At 57.2% G+C, this 20,161-nt stretch overlaps 2 protein-coding genes across 2 annotated transcripts; one reads left to right on the top strand and one right to left on the bottom strand.

Annotated features, from left to right (window-relative positions):
- The first annotated feature begins 163 nt into the window (after window positions 1–163).
- GNL1 (G protein nucleolar 1) lies at window positions 164–14,682 on the top strand. Its single transcript, XM_086870777.1, has 12 exons — window positions 164–278; window positions 1,715–1,826; window positions 4,218–4,348; window positions 4,900–5,147; window positions 5,887–5,958; window positions 7,030–7,276; window positions 8,062–8,160; window positions 8,613–8,795; window positions 9,930–10,108; window positions 11,258–11,402; window positions 13,740–13,880; window positions 14,406–14,682. The coding sequence occupies exons 1-12, from the start codon at window positions 203–205 to the stop codon at window positions 14,591–14,593; spliced, it is 1,821 nt and encodes a 606-aa protein (XP_086726903.1). The 5' UTR covers window positions 164–202; the 3' UTR covers window positions 14,594–14,682.
- On the bottom strand, window positions 14,654–20,106 carry RPP21 (ribonuclease P subunit p21). Its single transcript, XM_086870821.1, has 5 exons — window positions 18,264–20,106; window positions 16,670–16,761; window positions 15,607–15,689; window positions 14,978–15,112; window positions 14,654–14,738 (listed from the first exon to the last, which is right to left on the bottom strand). Exons 1-5 carry the CDS (start codon window positions 18,318–18,320, stop codon window positions 14,719–14,721), a joined length of 387 nt encoding a protein of 128 aa, XP_086726947.1. The 5' UTR covers window positions 18,321–20,106; the 3' UTR covers window positions 14,654–14,718.
- Window positions 20,107–20,161: the final 55 nt, after the last annotated feature.

The following is a 20,161-nucleotide window of genomic DNA, read 5'->3' on the forward strand; positions in this document are numbered from 1 at the left end:
CCCACCCCTGGGGCATCGCGCTCTCCTATTGGTTGATTTCGCCCCGCCCTGTGCAGCGCGCTGCTATTAGCTCGCCGAGCTGTCAATCACGCCGCGGCTCTGAGGCGGTGCGCCATCCTATTGGCTCCTCCCCTCAGCCTGGGCCCGCCTCTTGCCGCTGATTGGTGGAGCGCGGCACCGCCCGGTCACGTGCGCTCCCGTCATGCCCCGCAAGCTGCCGTTCAGCGCCAAGCGGAAAAAGCAACAGCTCCGGGACCGGAGGGAGCGGAAACGGGGAGGTGAGGGGGGGATGGGAGAGCCCCGGGAGTGGGGGATGGGAGCCCCGGGAGTGGGGGATGAGAGCCCCGGGAGTGGGGGATGGGAGCCCCGGGAGGGGGGGGATGGGAGCCCCGGGAGTGGGGGATGGGAGAGCCCCGGGAGGGGGGGGATGGGAGCCCCGGGAGTGGGGGATGGGAGAGCCCCGGGAGGGGGGGATGGGAGCCCCGGGAGGGGGGGGATGGGAGCCCCGGGAGTGGGGGATGGGAGCACCGGGAGTGGGGGATGAGAGCCCCGGGAGGGGGGGATGGGAGAGCCCCGGGAGGGGGGGATGGGAGCCCCGGGAGTGGGGGATGGGAGAGCCCCGGGAGGGGGGGATGGGAGAGCCCCGGGAGGGGGGGATGGGAGCCCCGGGAGTGGGGGATGGGAGGCCCGGGAGGGGGGGATGGGAGCCCCGGGAATGGGGGATGGGAGCCCCGGGAGTGGGGGATGGGAGAGCCCCGGGAGGGGGGGGATGGGAGCCCCGGGAGTGGGGGATGGGAGAGCCCCGGGAGGGGGGGATGGGAGCCCCGGGAGGGGGGGGATGGGAGCCCCGGGAGTGGGGGATGGGAGCACCGGGAGTGGGGGATGAGAGCCCCGGGAGGGGGGGATGGGAGAGCCCCGGGAGGGGGGGATGGGAGCCCCGGGAGTGGGGGATGGGAGAGCCCCGGGAGGGGGGGATGGGAGAGCCCCGGGAGGGGGGGATGGGAGCCCCGGGAGTGGGGGATGGGAGGCCCGGGAGGGGGGGATGGGAGCCCCGGGAATGGGGGATGGGAGCCCCGGGAGTGGGGGATGGGAGAGCCCCGGGAGGGGGGGATGGGAGCCGCGGGAATGGGGGATGGGAGCCCCGGGAGGGGGGGATGGGAGAGCCCCGGGTGTGGGGGATGGGAGCCCCGGGAATGAGCCCCAGAAGGATCCCGGGATTGGGGTCCAGGATTCCCGGGATTGGGGTCTGGAATTCCCGGGAATGGTGTCCGGGATTCCCGGGATTCCCGGGCCCAGAAAGATCCTGGGAATTGGTGTCCGGCATCCCCGGGATCGGTGTCCGGGATATTCCCGTTATCACCGAGATATTCCCGGTATCCCCGTTATCCCCGGGATATTCCCGGTATCCCCGTTATCACCGAGATATTCCCGGTATTCCCGGGATCCCCGGGATATTCCCGGTATCCCCGTTATTCCCGGGATATTCCCGGTATCCCCGGGATATTCCCGGTATCCCCGTTATCACCGAGATATTCCCGGTATTCCCGTTATCCCCGGGATATTCCCGTTATTCCCGGGATATTCCCGGTATCCCCGTTATCCCTGGGATATTCCCGTTATCCCCGTTATCCCCGGGATATTCCCGTTATCCCCGTTATTCCCGGGATATTCCCGGTATCCCCGTTATTCCCGGGATCCCCCTCTCCCGGTGCAGATGTTCCCGGTTCGGGTCCCGGCAGCCGCAGCGGGAGCCGCGAGCGGGGCGGGGATGGCGGCACCGGGGACACCCCCACGGAACCGGCCCGGAGACGGCACGACCCCGGCAGGTACCGCGGGAAAACCGGGAACGGGAACACCGGGGATAACCGGGGATAACCGGGAATGGGAATAACCGGGAATGGGAACAGTGGGAATAAGCGGGAATGGGAACAGCGGGAGAACCGGGAATGGGAACGGGAATAACCGGGAATGGGAACAGTGGGAATAAGCGGGAACGGGAACAGTGGGAATAACCGGGAATGGAAACAGCGGGAGAACCGGGAACGGGAACGGGGATAACCGGGAATGGGAAAACCGGGGATAACCGGGAATGGAAACGGGAATAACCGGGAATGGGAACGGGGATAACCGGGAATAACCGGGAATGGGAATAACCGGGAATGGAAACACCGGGAATAACCAGGAATGGGAACGGGAATGGGAACAGGAATAACTGGAAATGGAAACGGGAATAACCGGGAATGGGGAATAGGAATAACCGGGGATAACCGGGAATGGGAACGGGAATGGGAACGGGAATAACCGGGAATGGAAACAGTGGGAATAACCGGGAATGGGAACGGGGATAACCGGGAATGGAAACACCGGGAATAACCGGGAATGGGAACAGGAGTGGGAACAGGAATAACTGGAAATGGAAACGGGAATAACCGGGAATGGGGAATAGGAATAACCGGGGATAACCGGGAATGGGAACGGGAATGGGAACGGGAATAACCGGGAATGGAAACACCGGGAATAACCGGGGATAACCAGGGATGGAAACACCAGGAATAACCGGGGATGGGAACGGGAATGGGAACGGGAATGGAAACGGGGGTGAAATGGGAATGGGACGGGAATGGGAATGGGAATTACCGGGAATGAAACGAGAATAACCGGGGATGGGAACGGGAATAACTGGGAATAGAAATGGGAATAACCGGGAATGGAAACACCGGGAATAACCGGGAATGGGAACGGGAATGGAAACACTGGGAATAACCGGGGATAACCGGGAATGGAAACACCAGGAATAACCGGGAATGGGAACGGGAATAACCGGGAATGGAGATGGGGATAACCGGGGATGGGAACGGGAATAACTGGGAATGGGAACGGGAATAACCGGGAATGAAACGAGAATAACCGGGGATGGGAACGGGAATAACTGGGAATGGGAATGGGAATAACCGGGAATGGAAACAAGAACGGGGAATAACCGGGAATGGGAATGGGAATGGGAACTGGACAGGAACGGGGAATAACTGGGAATGGGGAATGGGAATAACGGGGAATAACCGGGGATGGGAAGGGGAATGAGGAATGGGAATGAAATGGGAACTGAAATGGGAATAACGGAATAACCGGGAATGGAAACAAGAACGGGGAATAACCGGGGATGGGAACGGGAATGAGGAGTGGGAATGAAATGGGAACGGAAATGGGAATAACGGAATAACCGGGAATGGAAACGGGAATAACCGGGAATGGGGAATGGGAATAACTGGGGGAAAATTGGGAATGGAAACGGGAATAAGCGGGAATGGAAACGGGAATAACTGGGAATGGGGAATGGGAATAACCGGGGGAAAATTGGGAATGGAAACGGGAATAACCAGGGAACGGGAATAACTGGGAATAGAAATGGGAATGGAAATGGGAATGGAAATAACCGGGAATAACGGGGAATGGAAACTGGGAATAACCGGGAATTGTGGGAACGGCGGGAATTGGGGAGGGGGATGAAGATAACCGGGAATGGGAATGGGGGAAAAAACCGGGATTGGGAATGAGGAGAAACAGCGGGAATTGGGGACTCGGGAAAGCCCGGACTGGATTTTGGGTGGGATTGGGAACCAGGGGAAATCCCGGCCTGGATCTCACGGGGAATGCGGGCTGCAGGGAAATCCCGGCCTGGATCTCACGGGGAATGCGGGCTGCAGGGAAATCCCGGCCTGGATTTCAAGGGGAATGCGGGCTGCAGGGAAATCCCGGCCTGGAATTCACGAGGAATGCGGGCTGCAGGGAAATCCCGGCCTGGATCTCACGGGGAATGCGGGCTGCAGGGAAATCCCGGCCTGGATCTCACGGGGAATGCGGGCTGCAGGGAAATCCCGGCCTGGATCTCACGGGGAATGCGGGCTGCAGGGAAATCCCGGCCTGGAATTCACGGGGAATGCGGGCTGCAGGGAAATCCCGGCCTGGAATTCACGGGGAATGCGGGCTGCAGGGAAATCCCGGCCTGGAATTCACGGGGAATGCGGGCTGCAGGGAAATCCCGGCCTGGATCTCACGGGGAATGCGGGCTGCAGGGAAATCCCGGCCTGGATCTCACGGGGAATGCGGGCTGCAGGGAAATCCCGGCCTGGATCCTGGGGGTCCAGAGGGTTCCGGGGGGCTCCAGGGGGGTCTGGGGGCTCCAGGGGGGTCTGGGGGTGACCCCAGGGCCCCCCCAGGTTCCGTCTGCAGCTGGGGGGGCCCCGGGCCGAGGCTCTGGAGCGGAGCCGGCGCCGGGCCCAGGAGGAGCTGCTGGAGCCGCTGCCCGAGAGCGCCCTGGAGCTGGAGCCGGACAGCGTCTACGGGCCTGGTGAGTGACCGGGGAGTGACCACTGAGTGACCCCTGAGTGACCGGGGAGTGACCATTGAGTGACCACTGAGTGACCAGGGAGTGACCACTGAGTGACCACTGAGTGACCGGGGAGTGACCAGGGTGTGACCACTGAGTGACCAGGGAGTGACCGGGGAGTGACCACTGAGTGACCATGAGTGACCACTGAGTGACCGGGGAGTGACCATTGAGTGACCAGGGAGTGACCACCAAGTGACCCCTGAGTGACCAGGGAGTGACCACTGAGTGACCAGGGAGTGACCGGGGAGTGACCACCAAGTGACCACTGAGTGACCAGGGAGTGACCATTGAGTGACTGCTGAGTGACCCTCAGTGACCAGGGAGTGACCAATGGGAACGGGGAGTAGCCACTGAGTGACCGCTGAGTGACCACTGGGAGTGACCACTGGGAACGGGGGGTGGGCAGTGGGGAAGGCTCCAGTGACCCCTGGGAGGGACAGACCCTCTGTGACCTCTCCATGACCCCGTGACCCCTGCGTGACCCCGTGACCTCTCCGTGACCCCCCCAGGGCTGGACTTCCCGCGCCGTCCCCGCTGGGATTTCGGGATGAGCCCGGAGGAGCTGCGGGCGCGGGAGGAGGCGGCGTTTGGGGCCTTCCTGCGGGGGCTGGGGGACCCCGGGGACCCCCCTGGGGACCCCCCCGAGGTCACCCCCGAGGTCACCCCAGGGGTCACTCCCGGGGTCACCCCAGGGGTCACTCCCGGGGTCACCCCGGGGGTCAGAGGGGAGCTGGCGCCCTTTGAGCACAACCTGGAGGTGAGAGGGGCTGGGGGGGGTTTTGGGGGGGATTTGGGGGCTTTGGGGGGGTTTTAGGGGGGGATTTGGGGGCTTTGGGGTCATTGGGGAGGGGTTTGGGGTCTTTGAGGGGGTTTGGGGAGGATTTTGGGGGATTTGGGGTCTTTTGGGGGGGCTTTGGGGATTTTTGGGGGGGTTTGGGGTCGTTGGGGAGGGGCTTGGGGGGGATTTGGGGTGTTTGGGGAGGGGCTGGGGGGTTCTGGGGGGGGATTTGGGGTCATTTGAGGGGGTTGGGGGAGGTTTTTGGGGGGTTTGGGGATGGTTTTGGGATGTTTTGGGGGATATTTTGGAGATATTTTGGTATTTTGGGGGGATATTTTTGGGATGTTTTGGGGATATTTTTGGGACATTTTGGGGACATTTTGGGATATTTTTGGGACATTTTGGGGATATTTTTGGGACATTTTGGGATATTTTTGGGATATTTTTGGGATGTTTTTGGGATGTTTTGGGGATATTTTTGGGATATTTTTGGGATGTTTTGGGGATATTTTGGGGATATTTTGGGATGTTTTGGGACGTTTTGGGGACATTTTGGGGATATTTTGGGGATATTTTTGGGATGTTTTTGAGGATGTTTTGGGGATATTTTTGGGATGTTTTGGGGATATTTTTGGGATGTTTTTGAGGATGTTTTGGGGACATTTTGGGATGTTTTTGAGGATGTTTTGGGGACATTTTGGGATGTTTTGGTGCCCAGACGTGGCGGCAGCTCTGGCGCGTGCTGGAAATGTCCGACATCGTCCTGCTCATCGCCGACGCCCGGCACCCGGTAACGGGGTCACCCTGGGGTCACCCTGGGGTCACCCTGGGGTCAGCTGAGGGTCACGGGGTCACCTGGGTGTTCTCTGACCTCTCTTGTGTCATTTCTGACCCCTCCCACTGACCCCTGAGTGACCCCCGTGACCCCTGAGTGACCTGACTGACCCCTGAGTGACCCCTGGGTGTCCCCCCCAGGCCCTGAGCATGCCCCCCAGCCCCCGAGTGACCCCTAAGTGACTCCCCCTGACCCCTGAGTGACCACTGAGTGACCCCGAGTGACCCCTGGGTGACCCCCCCGTGTCCCCCCAGGCCCTGAGTGTGCCCCCCGCCCCCTGAGTGACCCCTGAGTGACCCCTGAGTGTCCCCAGTGACCCCCGAGTGACCCCTGAGTGACCCCCGTGTCCCCCCAGGCCCTGAGCGTGCCCCCCGCCCCCTGAGTGACCCCCGAGTGACCCCTGAGTGACCCCCCCGAGTCCCCCCCAGGCCCTGAGCGTGCCCCCCGCCCCCTGAATGACCCCCGAGTGACCCCTGAGTGACCCTGAGTGACCCCTGGTGACCCCCCCGTGTCCCCCCCAGGCCCTGAGCGTGCCCCCCGCCCCCTGAATGACCCCCGAGTGACCCCTGAGTGACCCTTGAATGACCCCCATGTTCCCCCCAGGCCCTGAGCGTGCCCCCCGCCCCCTGAGTGACCCCTGAGTGACCCCTGAGTGTCCCCAGTGACCCCTGAGTGACCCCTGAGTGACCCCCGTGTCCCCCCAGGCCCTGAGCGTGCCCCCCGCCCCCTGAGTGACCCCTGAATGACCCCCGAGTGACCCCTAAGTGACCCTTGAATGACCCCCATGTTCCCCCCAGGCCCTGAGCGTGCCCCCCGCCCCCTGAGTGACCCCTGAGTGACCCCAGTGACCCCTGAATGACCCTGAGTGACCCCCGAGTGACCCCTGGTGACCCCCCCGTGTCCCCCCCAGGCCCTGAGCGTGCCCCCCGCCCCCTGAGTGTCCCCTGAGTGACCCCTGGGTGTCCCCAGTGACCCCTGAGTGACCCCTGGGTGACCCCCGAGTGACCCCCCCGTGTCCCCCCCCAGGCCCTGAGCGTGCCCCCCGCCCTGGCCGCCCACGTGACGCAGGAGCTGGGGAAGGGTCTCATCCTCATCCTCAACAAGGTGGACCTGACCCCTCCGGCCGTGGCCGCGGCCTGGACGCAGCTGCTGAGGGCTCGCTTCGCCCCCGCCCGCGTGGTGCCCTTCAGCACCGCCGCAGCCGGAGCTACAGCCGGAAACACAGCCGGAAATACAGCCGGAAATACAGCCGGAAACACAGCCGGAAACAGCGGTCAGGGGCTGGGGGGGAATGGGGGGGATTGGGGGGGATTGGGGGGATTTGGGGGGGTTTGGGGGATTTGGGGGGTTTGGGGAGAGTTTGGAGGGGTTTGGGGGGGGTTTGGGGTGATTTGGCGTAGAGTTTGGGGAGGGGTTTGGGGTGGAACTGGGGCAGTTTGGGGGGGTTTGGGGTGGAAGTGGGGGGATTTGGGGTAGAGTTTGGGGGGGTTTGGGGTGGAATTGGGGGGATTTGGGGGGGTTTGGGGGGGTTTGGGGTGGAACTGGGGGGATTTGGGGGGGTTTGGGGTGGAACTGGGGGGGTGTGGGGGGGGATCGGGGCGATTTGGGGGGGTTTGGGGTGAAACTGGGGGGGATTTGGGGGGGTTTGGCAGGGCCTGGGGGGGATTGGGGGGGTTTGGGATAGAGTTTGGGCGGGGTTTGGGGTGGAACTGGGGGGATTTGGGGGGGTTTGGGGTGGAACTGGGGCAGTTTGGGGGGGATTTGGGATGGAACTGGAGGGGTGGGGGGGGGGGTTTGGCAGGGCCTGGGGGGGATTGGGGGGATTTGGGGTAGAGTTTGGGGGGGTTTGGGGTGGAAGTGGGGGGATTTTGGGGGGGTTTGGGGGGGTTTGGGGTGGAACTGGGGGGATTTGGGGGGGTTTGGGGGGGTTTGGGGTGGAACTGGGGGGATTTGGGGGGGTTTGGGGAGACTTTGGGGGGCCTTGGGGTGACCCTGGCTTATTTTTGGGGTTCCTTTGGTGTTTTTGGGGTGACCCTGGGGTGTTTTTGGGGGTCCCAGGGCTGCAGAAGAAGCCGAAGAAGAGGGGGGGGCGCTGGGCCCGGGCCGTGGGACCCCGACTGCTGCTGGAGGCCTGCGAGGAGATCGTGGGGGGCGCGGGTCAGTGGGGAGGGGTCTCGGGGGGGGGTTGGGTCAGTGGGGAGGGGTCCGGGGGGTCTGGGTCAGTGGGGAGGGGTCTCAGGGGGGGTTTGGGGTTGGGGAGGGGTCCCGGGGGTCTGGGGGCTCCAAGCGGGGCAGGCGGGGTCGGGGTCACCCATCCAGGCCCTGCCCGGGGCTGACCCTGCTGAGCTTCGGGACGGGGAGGGGGCACCAAGGGGGGCCCGGGAGGGGAGGGGGGGCCTGGGGTCCCCGAGTGTCCCCTGGGGGTGGCCCCAAGTGTCCCCCCCCCCATGTTCCTGATGTCCCCCCGGGCTGTCCCTGGGTGTCCCCAGTGACCCCTGGGTGTCCCCAGTGTCTCCCCAATGTCCCCCATGTCCCCTGGGTGTCCCCAGTGACCCCTGGGTGTCCCCGAGTGTCCCCACTGTCCCCCCGCTGTCCCCCCGTGTCCCCAGTTGACCTCAGCAGCTGGCGGGCGCGGCTGGATCGGGCGGAGCAGCGCCCGGAGGAGGAGGAGGAGGAGCCGGAAGTGGGCGTGGCCGAAGATGCAGATGAGGATGAGGAGGGCTCGGGGGGCGTGGCCCCACCCCGGAAGTGGGAGCGGTACCGGCACGGCGTGCTGACCCTGGGCTGTGTCGGTGAGGGGCGGGGCCGGGTGGGTGGGGCTAAGGGTGGGTGTGGCTTAGGGGCGTGGCTCTGAGTGGGTGTGGTTCAGTGGGTGTGGCCAGCAGGGCATGGCTCATGGGTGTGGCTTGGATGGGTGTGGTTCAGTGTGGATGTGGTCAACAGGGCGTGGCTCATGGTGGGCATATCCCAGGTGGGTGTGGCTTAGAGGGGCGTGGCTCTGGGTGGGCGTGGCTTAGGGGAGCGTAATTCAGCACAGATGTTGAGGTGGGTGTGGCTCCATGTGGGTGTGGCCAGCAGGGCGTGGCTCAGTGTGGGTGTGTTCTGGGTGGGTGGGGCTTAGAGGGGCGTGGCTCAGGGTAGGCGTGTCCCGGTGGGCATGGCTTAAAGGGGCAGAACTCCATGTGGGTGTGTCCTAACTGGGTGTGTCTTGGGTGGGCGTGGCTCAATCTGGGCATGGCCCAGGTGGGCGTGGTTTAGTGTCGGTGTGGCTTAAAGGGATGCAGCACAGTGGGTGTGGCTTCGGGTGGGTGTGGCTTAGCATGGGTGTGGTTTAAAGGGATATAGCACAGTGTGTGTGGCTTAGCATGGGTGTGGTTTAAAGGGATACAGCACAGTGGGTGTGGCTTTGTGGGCGTGGTTTAGTGTGGGTGTGGTTTAAAGGGATGTAGCACAGTGGGTGTGTCATGGGGTGGGCGTGGCTTAGCATGGGTGTGGTTTAAAGGGATGTAGCACAGTGGGTGTGGCTTTGTGTGGGCGTGGCTTAAAGGGATGCAGCACAGTGGGTGTGGCTTTGTGTGGGCGTGGTTTAAAGGGATATAGTGCAGTGGGTGTGGTTTTGTGTGGGCATGGTTTAGAGGGATATAGCACAGTGGGTGTGCCTCTGTGGGCGTGGTTTAAAGGGATATAGCACAGTGGGTGTGGCTCTGTGTGGGCGTGGTTTAAAGGGATATAGCACAGTGGGTGTGCCTCTGTGGGCGTGGTTTAAAGGGATATAGCACAGTGGGTGTGGTTTTGTGTGGGCGTGGTTTAGAGGGATATAGCACAGTGGGTGTGGCTTTGTGTGGGCGTGGTTTAGAGGGATACAGCACAGTGGGTGTGGCTTTGTGTGGGCGTGGCTCACGGTGGGCGTGTCCCGCCCCGCCCAGGGCTGCCGAATGCGGGGAAGTCGTCGGTGCTGAACGCTCTGCTGGGGCGCAGCGCGGTGGGCGTGTCCCGCGCCCCCGGCCGCACCCGCTACTTCCAGACCCATTTCCTGACGGCCTCGGTCCGGCTCTGCGACTGCCCCGGCCTCGTCTTCCCCTCCCGCGCCCCGCCCGAGCTCCAGGTGAGCCTCACCTGCCCAGGTGGGACCCCGGCCCCGCCCCTGAGCTCCAGGTGAGACCCCAGCCCCGTTCCCAGAGCTCCAGGTGAGCCTCACCTGCCCAGGTGGGACCCCGGCCCCGCCCCTGAGCTCCAGGTGAGCCTCACCTGCCCAGGTGGGACCCCGGCCCCGCCCCTGAGCTCCAGGTGAGACCCCAGCCCCGTTCCCAGAGCTCCAGGTGAGCCTCACCTGCCCAGGTGGGACCCCAGCCCTGCCCCTGAGCTCCAGGTGAGACCCCAGCCCCGCCCCTGAGCTCCAGGTGAGCCTCACCTGCCCAGGTGGGACCCCGGCCCCGGCCCCCCAGCTCCAGGTGAGCCTCACCTGCCCAGGTGGGACCCCAGCCCCGCCCCTGAGCTCCAGGTGAGCCTCACCTGGCCAGGTGGGACCCCAGCCCCGCCCCCAGAGCTCCAGGTGAGACCCCAGGCCCGCCCACCCATAAAGGCACAGGTCCTCCATTCCCATTTCTCCCCCAGGTCCTGGCAGGGGTGTACCCCATTCCCAGTCCCATTTTCCCCATTCCCAGGTCCTGGCAGGGGTGTACCCCAATCCTCTTTCCCCATTCCCAGGTCCTGGCAGGGGTGTACCCCAATCCTGTTTCCCCATTCCCAGGTCCTGGCAGGGGTGTACCCCAACCCCATTTTCCCGTCCCCAGGTCCTGGCAGGGGTGTACCCCAATCCTGTTTCTCCCCCAGGTCCTGGCAGGGGTGTACCCCGTTCCCAATCCCATTTTCCCGTTCTCAGGTCCTGGCAGGGGTGTATCCCATTGCCAATCCCATTTTCCCATCCCCAGGTCCTGGCAGGGGTGTACCCCGTTCCCAATCCCATTTTCCCATTCCCCAGGTCCTGGCAGGGGTGTACCCCAACCCTGTTTTCCCATCCCCAGGTCCTGGCAGGGGTGTACCCCAATCCCAATCCTGTTTCCCCATCCCCAGGTCCTGGCAGGGGTGTACCCCATTGCCAATCCTGTTTCCCCATCCCCAGGTCCTGGCAGGGGTGTACCCCAATCCTGTTTCTCCCCCAGGTCCTGGCAGGGCTGTACCCCAATCCCAACCCCATTTTCCCGTTCCCAGGTCCTGGCAGGGCTGTACCCCAATCCTGTTTCCCCATTCCCAGGTCCTGGCAGGGGTGTACCCCATTGCCCAGCTGCAGGACCCCTACTCGGCCGTGGGGTTCCTGGGGTCCCGCCTGGCCCTGCCCCCGCTGCTGCAGCTGCGCCCCCCAAACGGCCCCGGCTGGACGGCCTGGGAGATCTGCGAAGGTCGGGAACGGCGGGGAAAACTCGGGAATTCTCTGGGAAAATCTCGGGAATTCTCTGGGAAAAACTCGGGAATTCTCCGGGGAAAACTCGGGAATTTGGGAGGTTTTTTTTGGGATATTTCCCCCCTAACTTTGGGGGGTTTTGGTGCCATTTTCCCCCCGATTTTGTGATTTTTTGGGGGGATGTTGCCCCGATTCCAGGATATTTCCCCCCTGATTTTGGGATTTTTTTCAGGATATTTCCTCCCCTGATTTTGGTGGTTTTTGGGGCTGTGTTTTCCCCAGTTCTGGCAATATTTTCAACCTAATTTTGGGATATTTTTTGTTGTCGTTTCCCCCCTAATTTGGGATTTTTTTGGTGTCGTTTCTCCCACTAATTTGGGGATTTTTTTGGTGCTATTTCCCCACTAATTTGGGGATTTTTTTGCTGCCATTCCCTCGTAATTTGGGATTTTTTTGAGATACTTCTCCCCTAGGTTTGGGATTTTTTTTGTGCCGTTTTTCCCCTAATTTTGGGGTTTTTTTGGTGCCTTTTCCCCCGTAATTTAGGATTTTTTTAAGATATTTCTCCCCTGGTTTTGGGATTTTTTTGATGCCATTCCCCTGTAATTTAGAATTTTTTTGGTGCTATTTTCCCCTTACTTGGGATTTTTTTTGGTGCCATTTCCCCCCTAATTCTGGTATTTTTGGGTGCTGTTTCCCCCTAATTCTGGTATTTTTTGGTGCTGTTTCCCCCCTAATTCTGGTATTTTTTTGTGCTGTTTCCCCCTAATTCTGGTATTTTTGGGTGCCGTTTCCCCCTAATTCTGGTATTTTTGGGTGCCATTTCCCCCTAATTCTGGTATTTTTGGGTGCTGTTTCCCCCTAATTCTGGTATTTTTGGGTGCTGTTTCCCCCTAATTCTGGTATTTTTGGGTGCTGTTTCCCCCTAATTCTGGTATTTTTGGGCGCTGTTTCCCCCTAATTCTGGTATTTTTGGGTGCTGTTTCCCCCTAATTCTGGTATTTTTGGGTGCCGTTTCCCCCTCCCTAATTCTGGTATTTTTGGGCGCTGTTTCCCCCTAATTCTGGTATTTTTGGGTGCCATTTCTCCCTAATTCTGGTATTTTTGGGTGCCATTTCCCCCTAATTCTGGTATTTTTGGGCGCTGTTTCCCCCTAATTCTGGTATTTTTGGGTGCCGTTTCCCCCCTAATTCTGGTATTTTTGGGTGCTGTTTCCCCCCTAATTCTGATATTTTTGGGTGCCATTTCCCCCTAATTCTGGTATTTTTGGGTGCCATTTCTCCCTAATTCTGGTATTTTTGGGTGCTGTTTCCCCCTAATTCTGGTATTTTTGGGTGCCGTTTCCCCCTAATTCTGGTATTTTTGGGCTTCCATTTCCCCCCTAATTCTGGTATTTTTGGGTGCTGTTTCTCCCTAATTCTGGTATTTTTGGGTGCTGTTTCTCCATAATTCTGGTATTTTTGGGTGCCGTTTCCCCCCTAATTCTGGTATTTTTGGGCTTCCATTTCCCCCTAATTCTGGTATTTTTGGGTGCCGTTTCCCCCTCCCTAATTCTGGTATTTTTTGGGTGCCATTTCTCCCCTAATTCTGGTGTTTTTGGGTGCCGTTTCCCCCTAATTCTGGTATTTTTGGGCTTCCATTTCTCCCTAATTCTGGTATTTTTGGGTGCCATTTCTCCCTAATTCTGGTATTTTTGGGTGCCGTTTCGCCCCTAATTCTGGTATTTTTGGGCTTCCATTTCCCCCTAATTCTGGTATTTTTGGGTGCTGTTTCCCCCCTAATTCTGGTATTTTTGGGTGCCGTTTCCCCCCTAATTCTGGTATTTTTGGGTGCCGTTTCCCCCCTAATTCTGGTATTTTTGGGTGCTGTTTCCCCCCGATTCTGGTATTTTTGGGTGCTGTTTCCCCCTAATTCTGGTATTTTTGGGTGCCGTTTCCCCCCTAATTCTGGTATTTTTGGGCTTCCATTTCCCCCTAATTCTGGTATTTTTTTGTGCCATTTCCCCCCTAATTCTGGTATTTTTGGGTGCTGTTTCCCCCCTAATTCTGGTATTTTTGGGTGCTGTTTCCCCCTAATTCTGGTATTTTTTGGTGCTGTTTCCCCCCTAATTCTGGTATTTTTGGGTGCTGTTTCCCCCTAATTCTGGTATTTTTTGGTGCTGTTTCCCCCCTAATTCTGGTATTTTTGGGCGCTGTTTCCCCCCTAATTCTGGTATTTTTGGGTGCTGTTTCCCCCTAATTCTGGTATTTTTGGGTGCCGTTTCCCCCCTAATTCTGGTATTTTTGGGTGCCGTTTCCCCCCTAATTCTGGTATTTTTGGGTGCCGTTTCCCCCAGCCTGGGCGGAGAAGAGGGGCTACAAGACGGCGCGGGCGGCTCGGAACGACGTGGCCCGAGCGGCCAATGGGATCCTGCGGCTCGCGGCCGAGGGGCGGATCCGGCTCTGCCTCACCCCCCCGGGCTTCACCCGCCAAAAAGGTGCCAAAAACCCCCCAAAACCGCACCGGGGGAGATTTGGGGGGGATTTGGGGGGATTTGGGGGAAGATTGGGGGGGATTTGGGGGAGTTTTGGGGGATTTGGGGGAGTTTGAGGAGATTTGGGGGGGATTTGGGAGAGTTTGGGGAGATCTATTGTGGTCACGGGGAGATTTCAGAGAATTTGGGGGGTTTGGGGAAATTTTGGGGGGTTTTGGGGAGGTTTGGGGGGAGTTCCTGGGGGATTTGGGGGAGATCCGTGAGAATTTTGAGGAGTTTTGGGGTTTTTTTGGTTCTGAGGAGGGTTTTGGGGGTGGTTTTGGGGTTTTTTTTGAGGATTCTGGGGGAATTCTGGGATTTTCTTGCGAGTCTAGGGGGAATTTTCGGTGTTTTTGGGGGATTTGGGGGGAAATTTTGGGGTTTTTTTGGGGATCCTGGGGGGAATTTTGGTGTTTTTTGGGATGGGGTTCCCCCACTGACCCCTCCCCCCTCACTGACCCCTCCCCCACCCCCTGGCCCCTCCCCCAGAGCACTGGGAGCTCCACCCCGACACCGCGGCCTTGGCGGCCATGACGGGGGGAGGGGCGGCCCCCCCTCCCCCGCCCGGGGACGGCTCCACCTCCGAGGACGAGGAGGGGGAGGGCTCAGACCAAGCCACGCCCCCTCCCAGCCCCGCCCCCAACCCCTTCGCCTTGCTGGGAGAGGACGAGTGCTGAGCCCCGCCCCCTCCCGGGGCAGCGGCCAATCAGAGCGCGGCGGGTTATCGCATCGCCATATATGGAATAAAGCCTGGTTTATTTCTGCAGAGCTGATTGGCTGCTTCGGGCCGGGCGGGGACCAATCAGAGCGCAGGGGCGGGGCCTGTGGAATGACGTCATTGTCAGGGCACGCCATTTCCCGTATTTGGGATCCATTCTACCCCAGTAGCCACGCCCACATATCTTAATTTGGTTTTGTCCCACCCACATTTCCTTATTTAAGTTTAGCCACACCCACATTTCCTTATATGGCACTAACCACACCCACCACCCCATGTTTTTCTTGGCCCCGCCCCTTCTGAAGCCCCTCCCACATTCCCTTATTTGTATTTGTGCCCTGACCTGTGGGCGTGTCCTGTGTGGGTGGGCGTGGCTCTGGTGGGCGTGGCTCAGGTGGGCGTGGCTCAGGTGTGCACAGGTAACGCCGGCAGCGGCCGCAGCAGAGGCAGCGCAGGACGAGGCGGGGCTGGCCACGCCCTGGGGCGGGGCAGGGGGTGGAGTCAGGCATGGCCACGCCCCCAAAGCCCCTCCTAAAATCCCTTCAAATCCCCCCAAAAATTCCCACAAAAACCTCCCCAAACCCCCCCAAAAATCAACTTCAATTTTTCCCTAAATCCCCCCAAAATCTGTCCCGAAAAACGCCCAAAAATCCCCCAGAGCCCCCAGATCCCTTTAAAAACACCCCCAAAACTTCCCCCAATTCCCAAAATCCTCCCAAAATCCCCCATTCCCCACCTCCCAAATTCCCAAATTTCCCCTAAATTCCTGAATTTTCCCAACTCCACCTCCCAAAATCCCAAATTTTCCCCAAATTCCACCCCCCAACTCCCGAATTTTCTCCGAAATTCCCGAGTTTTCCCAAATTTCCCCTCCCAAACTCCCGAATTCCCCCCGAATTCCCCGATTTTCCCCAATTCCACCCCCCAAACTCCCAATTTTCTCCAAAATTCCCGGATTTTCCCCAATTCCACCTCGCAGCCTCAGCCCGGCCCCGGCCCCGGGCACCAGGAGGGAGCAGCAGCGGCGGCAGAGACGGCGTTTGACAGAGGGGGCCCTGGGGGGGCAAAATCACCCCAAAATCACCCAAAATACCCCAAAATACCCCAAAATCACTCCCAAATCACCCAAAATACCCCAAAATCACCACAAAACACCCTGAAATCACCCAAAATACCCCAAAATCACCCCGAAATCACCCCAAAATCACCTGAAATCACCCAAAATCACCCCAAATCTCCCAGAAATAACATAAAATCGCCCCCAAATCACCCCAAAATCACCCACAATCACCCCAAAATCACCCCAAATCACCCTGAAAAAGCCCAAATCACCCAAAGTAACCCAAAACAACCCCAAACCACCCCAGAACTGTCGCAAAAATCGTCCTGAAGCAGCAAAAAATAACCCAAAATACCCAAAATCATCTCAAATACCTCAAAATCCCCAAAACGTTCCCAAATTATCCCCCAAAACCCCCCAAATTCCCCCAAATCCCCCCAAAAATCCCTGAACCCCCCAAATTTTTTCCCAGACCCTCCCAAACCTCCCGAAATTCCCCAAAATTCCCCCAAATTTGCCAAAATTCCCCCAAAATCCCCCAACCCCCCCCCAAAAAAAACCCCCAAAAATCCCCAAACCCCCCAAATTTTTTCCCAGACTCTCCCAAACCCCCCAAAATCCCCAAAAATTCCCAAAATTCAAAAAAAATTCCAAAAAAATTCCCCCCAAATCCTCCCAAAATCCCTCAAAAATCCCCGAACTCCCCCCAATTTTTCCCCCAGACCCTCCCCGATGCCCCAAAATTCCCAAAAATTCCCAAAATTCCCAAAAATTCCCCCAAAATTCCCAAAAATTCCAAAAAACTCCCCCCAAATTTAACAAAATTCCCCCCAAATTCTCCCGAAATTCACCGAGAATCCCCAAAAATCCCCCCAAAAATCCCCGAACTCCCCCCAATTTTTCCCCCAGACCCTCCCAGATCCCCAGAATCCCGCAGAATTCCCAGATTTCCCCAGATTCCCGGGAATTCCGCACATGCGCAGTACGAGTCTCCGCGCCGCCGCCCTTTGGCTGCTGCACAGGAACCGCGCCAGGCCCGGGCTCCGCGGCAGCGCCCAATGCGCGGCCTGAGGGATTTGGGGACAGTTTGGGGGGGTCCCGAGGGGTCCCGGGGGGTCCCGAGGGGGTCTGGGGGGGTTGGGGGATTTTGGGAATTTTTTCGGGATTTTTTGGGATCTTTTTAGGATTTTTTTGTGATTTTTTGGTGATTTTTTTGGAATTTTTGGGGGGATTTTTGGGGGATTTTTTGGGAATTTTTGGGGGGATTTTGGGGGGATTTTTTGGGATTTTTTGGGATCTTTTTAGGATTTTTTTGTGATTTTTTGGGGGATTTTTTTGGGATTTTGGGGGGATTTTTGGGGAATTTTTTGGGATTTTTTGGGATTTTTGGGGGATTTTTTGGGGGATTTTTTTGGGATTTTGGGGGGATTTTTTTGGGATTTTTTGGGATTTTTGGGGGATTTTTTTGGGATTTTGGGGGGATTTTTTTTGGATTTTGGGGGGATTTTTTTTGGGGGGCTTTTTAAAATTTATTTGTGGATTTTTACGGGGATTGTTTGGGATTTTTGGGGAATTTTGGGGGATTTTTTTGGATTTTTAGGGGGATTTTTTGGGGATTTTTTGGGGGGATTTTTGGGGAATTTTTTGGGGATTTTTTGGGGATTTTTTGGGATTTTTGGGGGGAATTTTTTTTGGAATTTTTTGGGGCTTTTTAAAACTTATTTGTGGATTTTTAGGATAATTTTTTGGGATTATTTTGGGATTTTTGGGGGATTTTTGGGGGGGATTTTTTTGGGATTTTTTTGGGATTTTTTTTGCAGTTCCTGGGGATTTTTTTTTTTGGAATTTTTTGGGGCTTTTTAAAATTTATTTGTGGATTTTTATGGGGATTTTTTTGGGGGTTTTTTTTTGAGGTTTTTGGGGGATTTATTCCGGGACTTTATAGGAGATTTTTTGGAATTTTTGGGGGGATTTTGGAGGATTTATTTTGGGATTTTGGGGGATTTTTTTAGGATTTTTGGGGAATTTTTGGGGGGATTTTTGGGATTTTTTTTGAGAATTTTTTTGGGGATGTTTTGGGATTTTTTGTAGATTTTTGGAGGGATTTTTTGGGATTTATTTTGGGATTTTTTGGGGGGGGATCTTTGTGATTTTTGGGGATTTTTTTGGAAATCCTCTCCAGGACCCTTCACGATCCCCCAAAATTCCTCCAGGACCCCCCAAAATCCCCCCAGAGCCTCACAAAACCCCTCAGGACCCCTCAAAATCACTCAAGGACCCTCCAGGACCCCCCAAAATTCCTCCACGACCCCCCAAAATCCCTCAGCATCCCCCAAAATCCCCCCCAGGACCCTCAGGACCCCCAAAAATCCCCCCAGAACCCTCCAGGACCCCCCAAAATCTCCTCAGGATCTCCCAAAATCCCGGCGGTCCTCCCCAAATCCCCCCAAAATCCCCTCAAGACCCCCCAAAATCCCCCCGAAACCCCCCCAGAACCCTTCAGGACCCCCCAAAATCCCCCCAGGACCCCCCAAAATCCCCCGGAACCCCCCCGGGCCCCTCCCCTCACCTGGAACAGGTAATTCAGCCTCTGCAGCGCCTCCCGGTCCCTCACGGGCGCCGCCATCTTTCTCCGCCTGGCCCCGCCCCTCGTGGGCGTGGCCGAGACGCCTCATTGGTCAGCGCATCGCGGCGGCCTGACGTCACATCCGGCAGGGAGAGGATGGGCGGGGCTTCTTTGGGGATAATTTTGGGGAGCGAAATTCCCCGGAGGGGACCCCAAAAATCCAATCGGGATCCCCAAAAATTCAATCTGGAACCCAAAAATCCACCCGGGAACCCCAAAAATTCAATCGGGGACCCCAAAAATCCACTCGGGATCCCCAAAAATTCAATCGGGGACCCCAAAAATCCACACGGGAACCCAAAAATCCACTCGGGAACCCCAAAAATCCACTCGGGAACCCCAAAAATCCACTCGGGAACCCAAAAATTCACTCGAGGATCCCAAAATCCACTCGGGGACCCCAAAAATCCACACGGGAACCCCAAAAATCCACACGGGAACCCCAAAAATTCACTCGGGGACCCCAAAAATTCACTCGGGGACCCCAAAAATTCACTCGGGAACCCCAAAAATCCACACGGGAACCCCAAAAATTCACTCGGGGACCCCAAAAATTCACTCGAGGATCCCAAAAATCCACTCGGGAACCCCAAAATTCACCCGGAAACCCCAAAAATTCAATCGGGGATCCCAAAAATCCACCCGGGCACATTTGGGGACCCCTCCCCCCAACTCCTTTTTTTTTTTGGGACCCCCTCGTGTCCCCAAATTCCCGAATAATTCCCGAATAATTCCCAAACAATTCCCGAAAAAAGTCAGGAATAAATTCCCGGATAAATTCCCGATTTCCCGAACAATTCCCGAATAATTGCCGGAAAAAATCACTAAAAATTCCCAAAGAATTCCCAAAGGATTCCCGAATAATTCCCGAATTTCCCGAGTAATTCCCGAAAAAAATCAGGAATCAATTCCCCGACAATTCCCGATTTCCCGAATAATTCCCAAATAATTCCTGAATTAATCCCAAATAATTCCCGGACAATTCCCGAATAAATTCCCGACAATTCCCGAATAAATTCCCGACAATTTCTGAATAAATTCCCGGATAAATTCCCGACAATTCCCCGACAATTCCCGATTTCCCGAGTATGAATTCCCGACAATTCCCGAATAAATTCCCGGATAAATTCCCGAATAAATTCCCGATTTCCCGAATATAAATTCCCGACAATTCCCGAATAAATTCCCGACAATTCCCGAATAAATTCCCGGATAAATTCCCGGATAAATTCCCGGATAAATTCCCGATTTCCCGAGTATGAATTCCCGACAATTCCTGAATAAATTCCCGAATAAATTCCCGGTTAAATTCCCGACAATTCCCAAATAATTCCCGGATAAATTCCCGGATAAATTCCCGATTTCCCGAATATAAATTCCCGACAATTCCCGAATAAATTCCCGAATAAATTCCCGGATAAATTCCCGGTTAAATCCCCGACAATCCCCGAATTCCCGAATAAATTCCCGATTTCCCGAATATAAATTCCCGACAATTCCCGAATAAATTCCCGGATAAATTCCCGGTTAAATCCCCGACAATTCCCGATTTCCCGAATAAATTCCCGAATAAATTCCCGGATAAATTCCCGGATAAATTCCCGACAATTCCCGATTTCCCGAATAAATTCCCGAATAAATTCCCGGATAAATTCCCGGATAAATTCCCGATTTCCCGAATATAAATTCCCGACAATTCCCGGATAAATTCCCGGATAAATTCCCGGTTAAATCCCCGACAATTCCCGATTTCCCGGATAAATTCCCGATTTCCCGCGTCTCTCCCGTCCCCGCCTTTGCGGCCTCTCCCTGTCCCAGCCCCACCCCCACCTGTCCCCAAA

The sequence above is a fragment of the Cyanistes caeruleus genome, chromosome 33 (assembly GCF_971803275.1).
Source record: "Cyanistes caeruleus chromosome 33, bCyaCae1.hap1.1, whole genome shotgun sequence".
In the NCBI taxonomy this organism is placed as follows: domain Eukaryota; kingdom Metazoa; phylum Chordata; class Aves; order Passeriformes; family Paridae; genus Cyanistes; species Cyanistes caeruleus.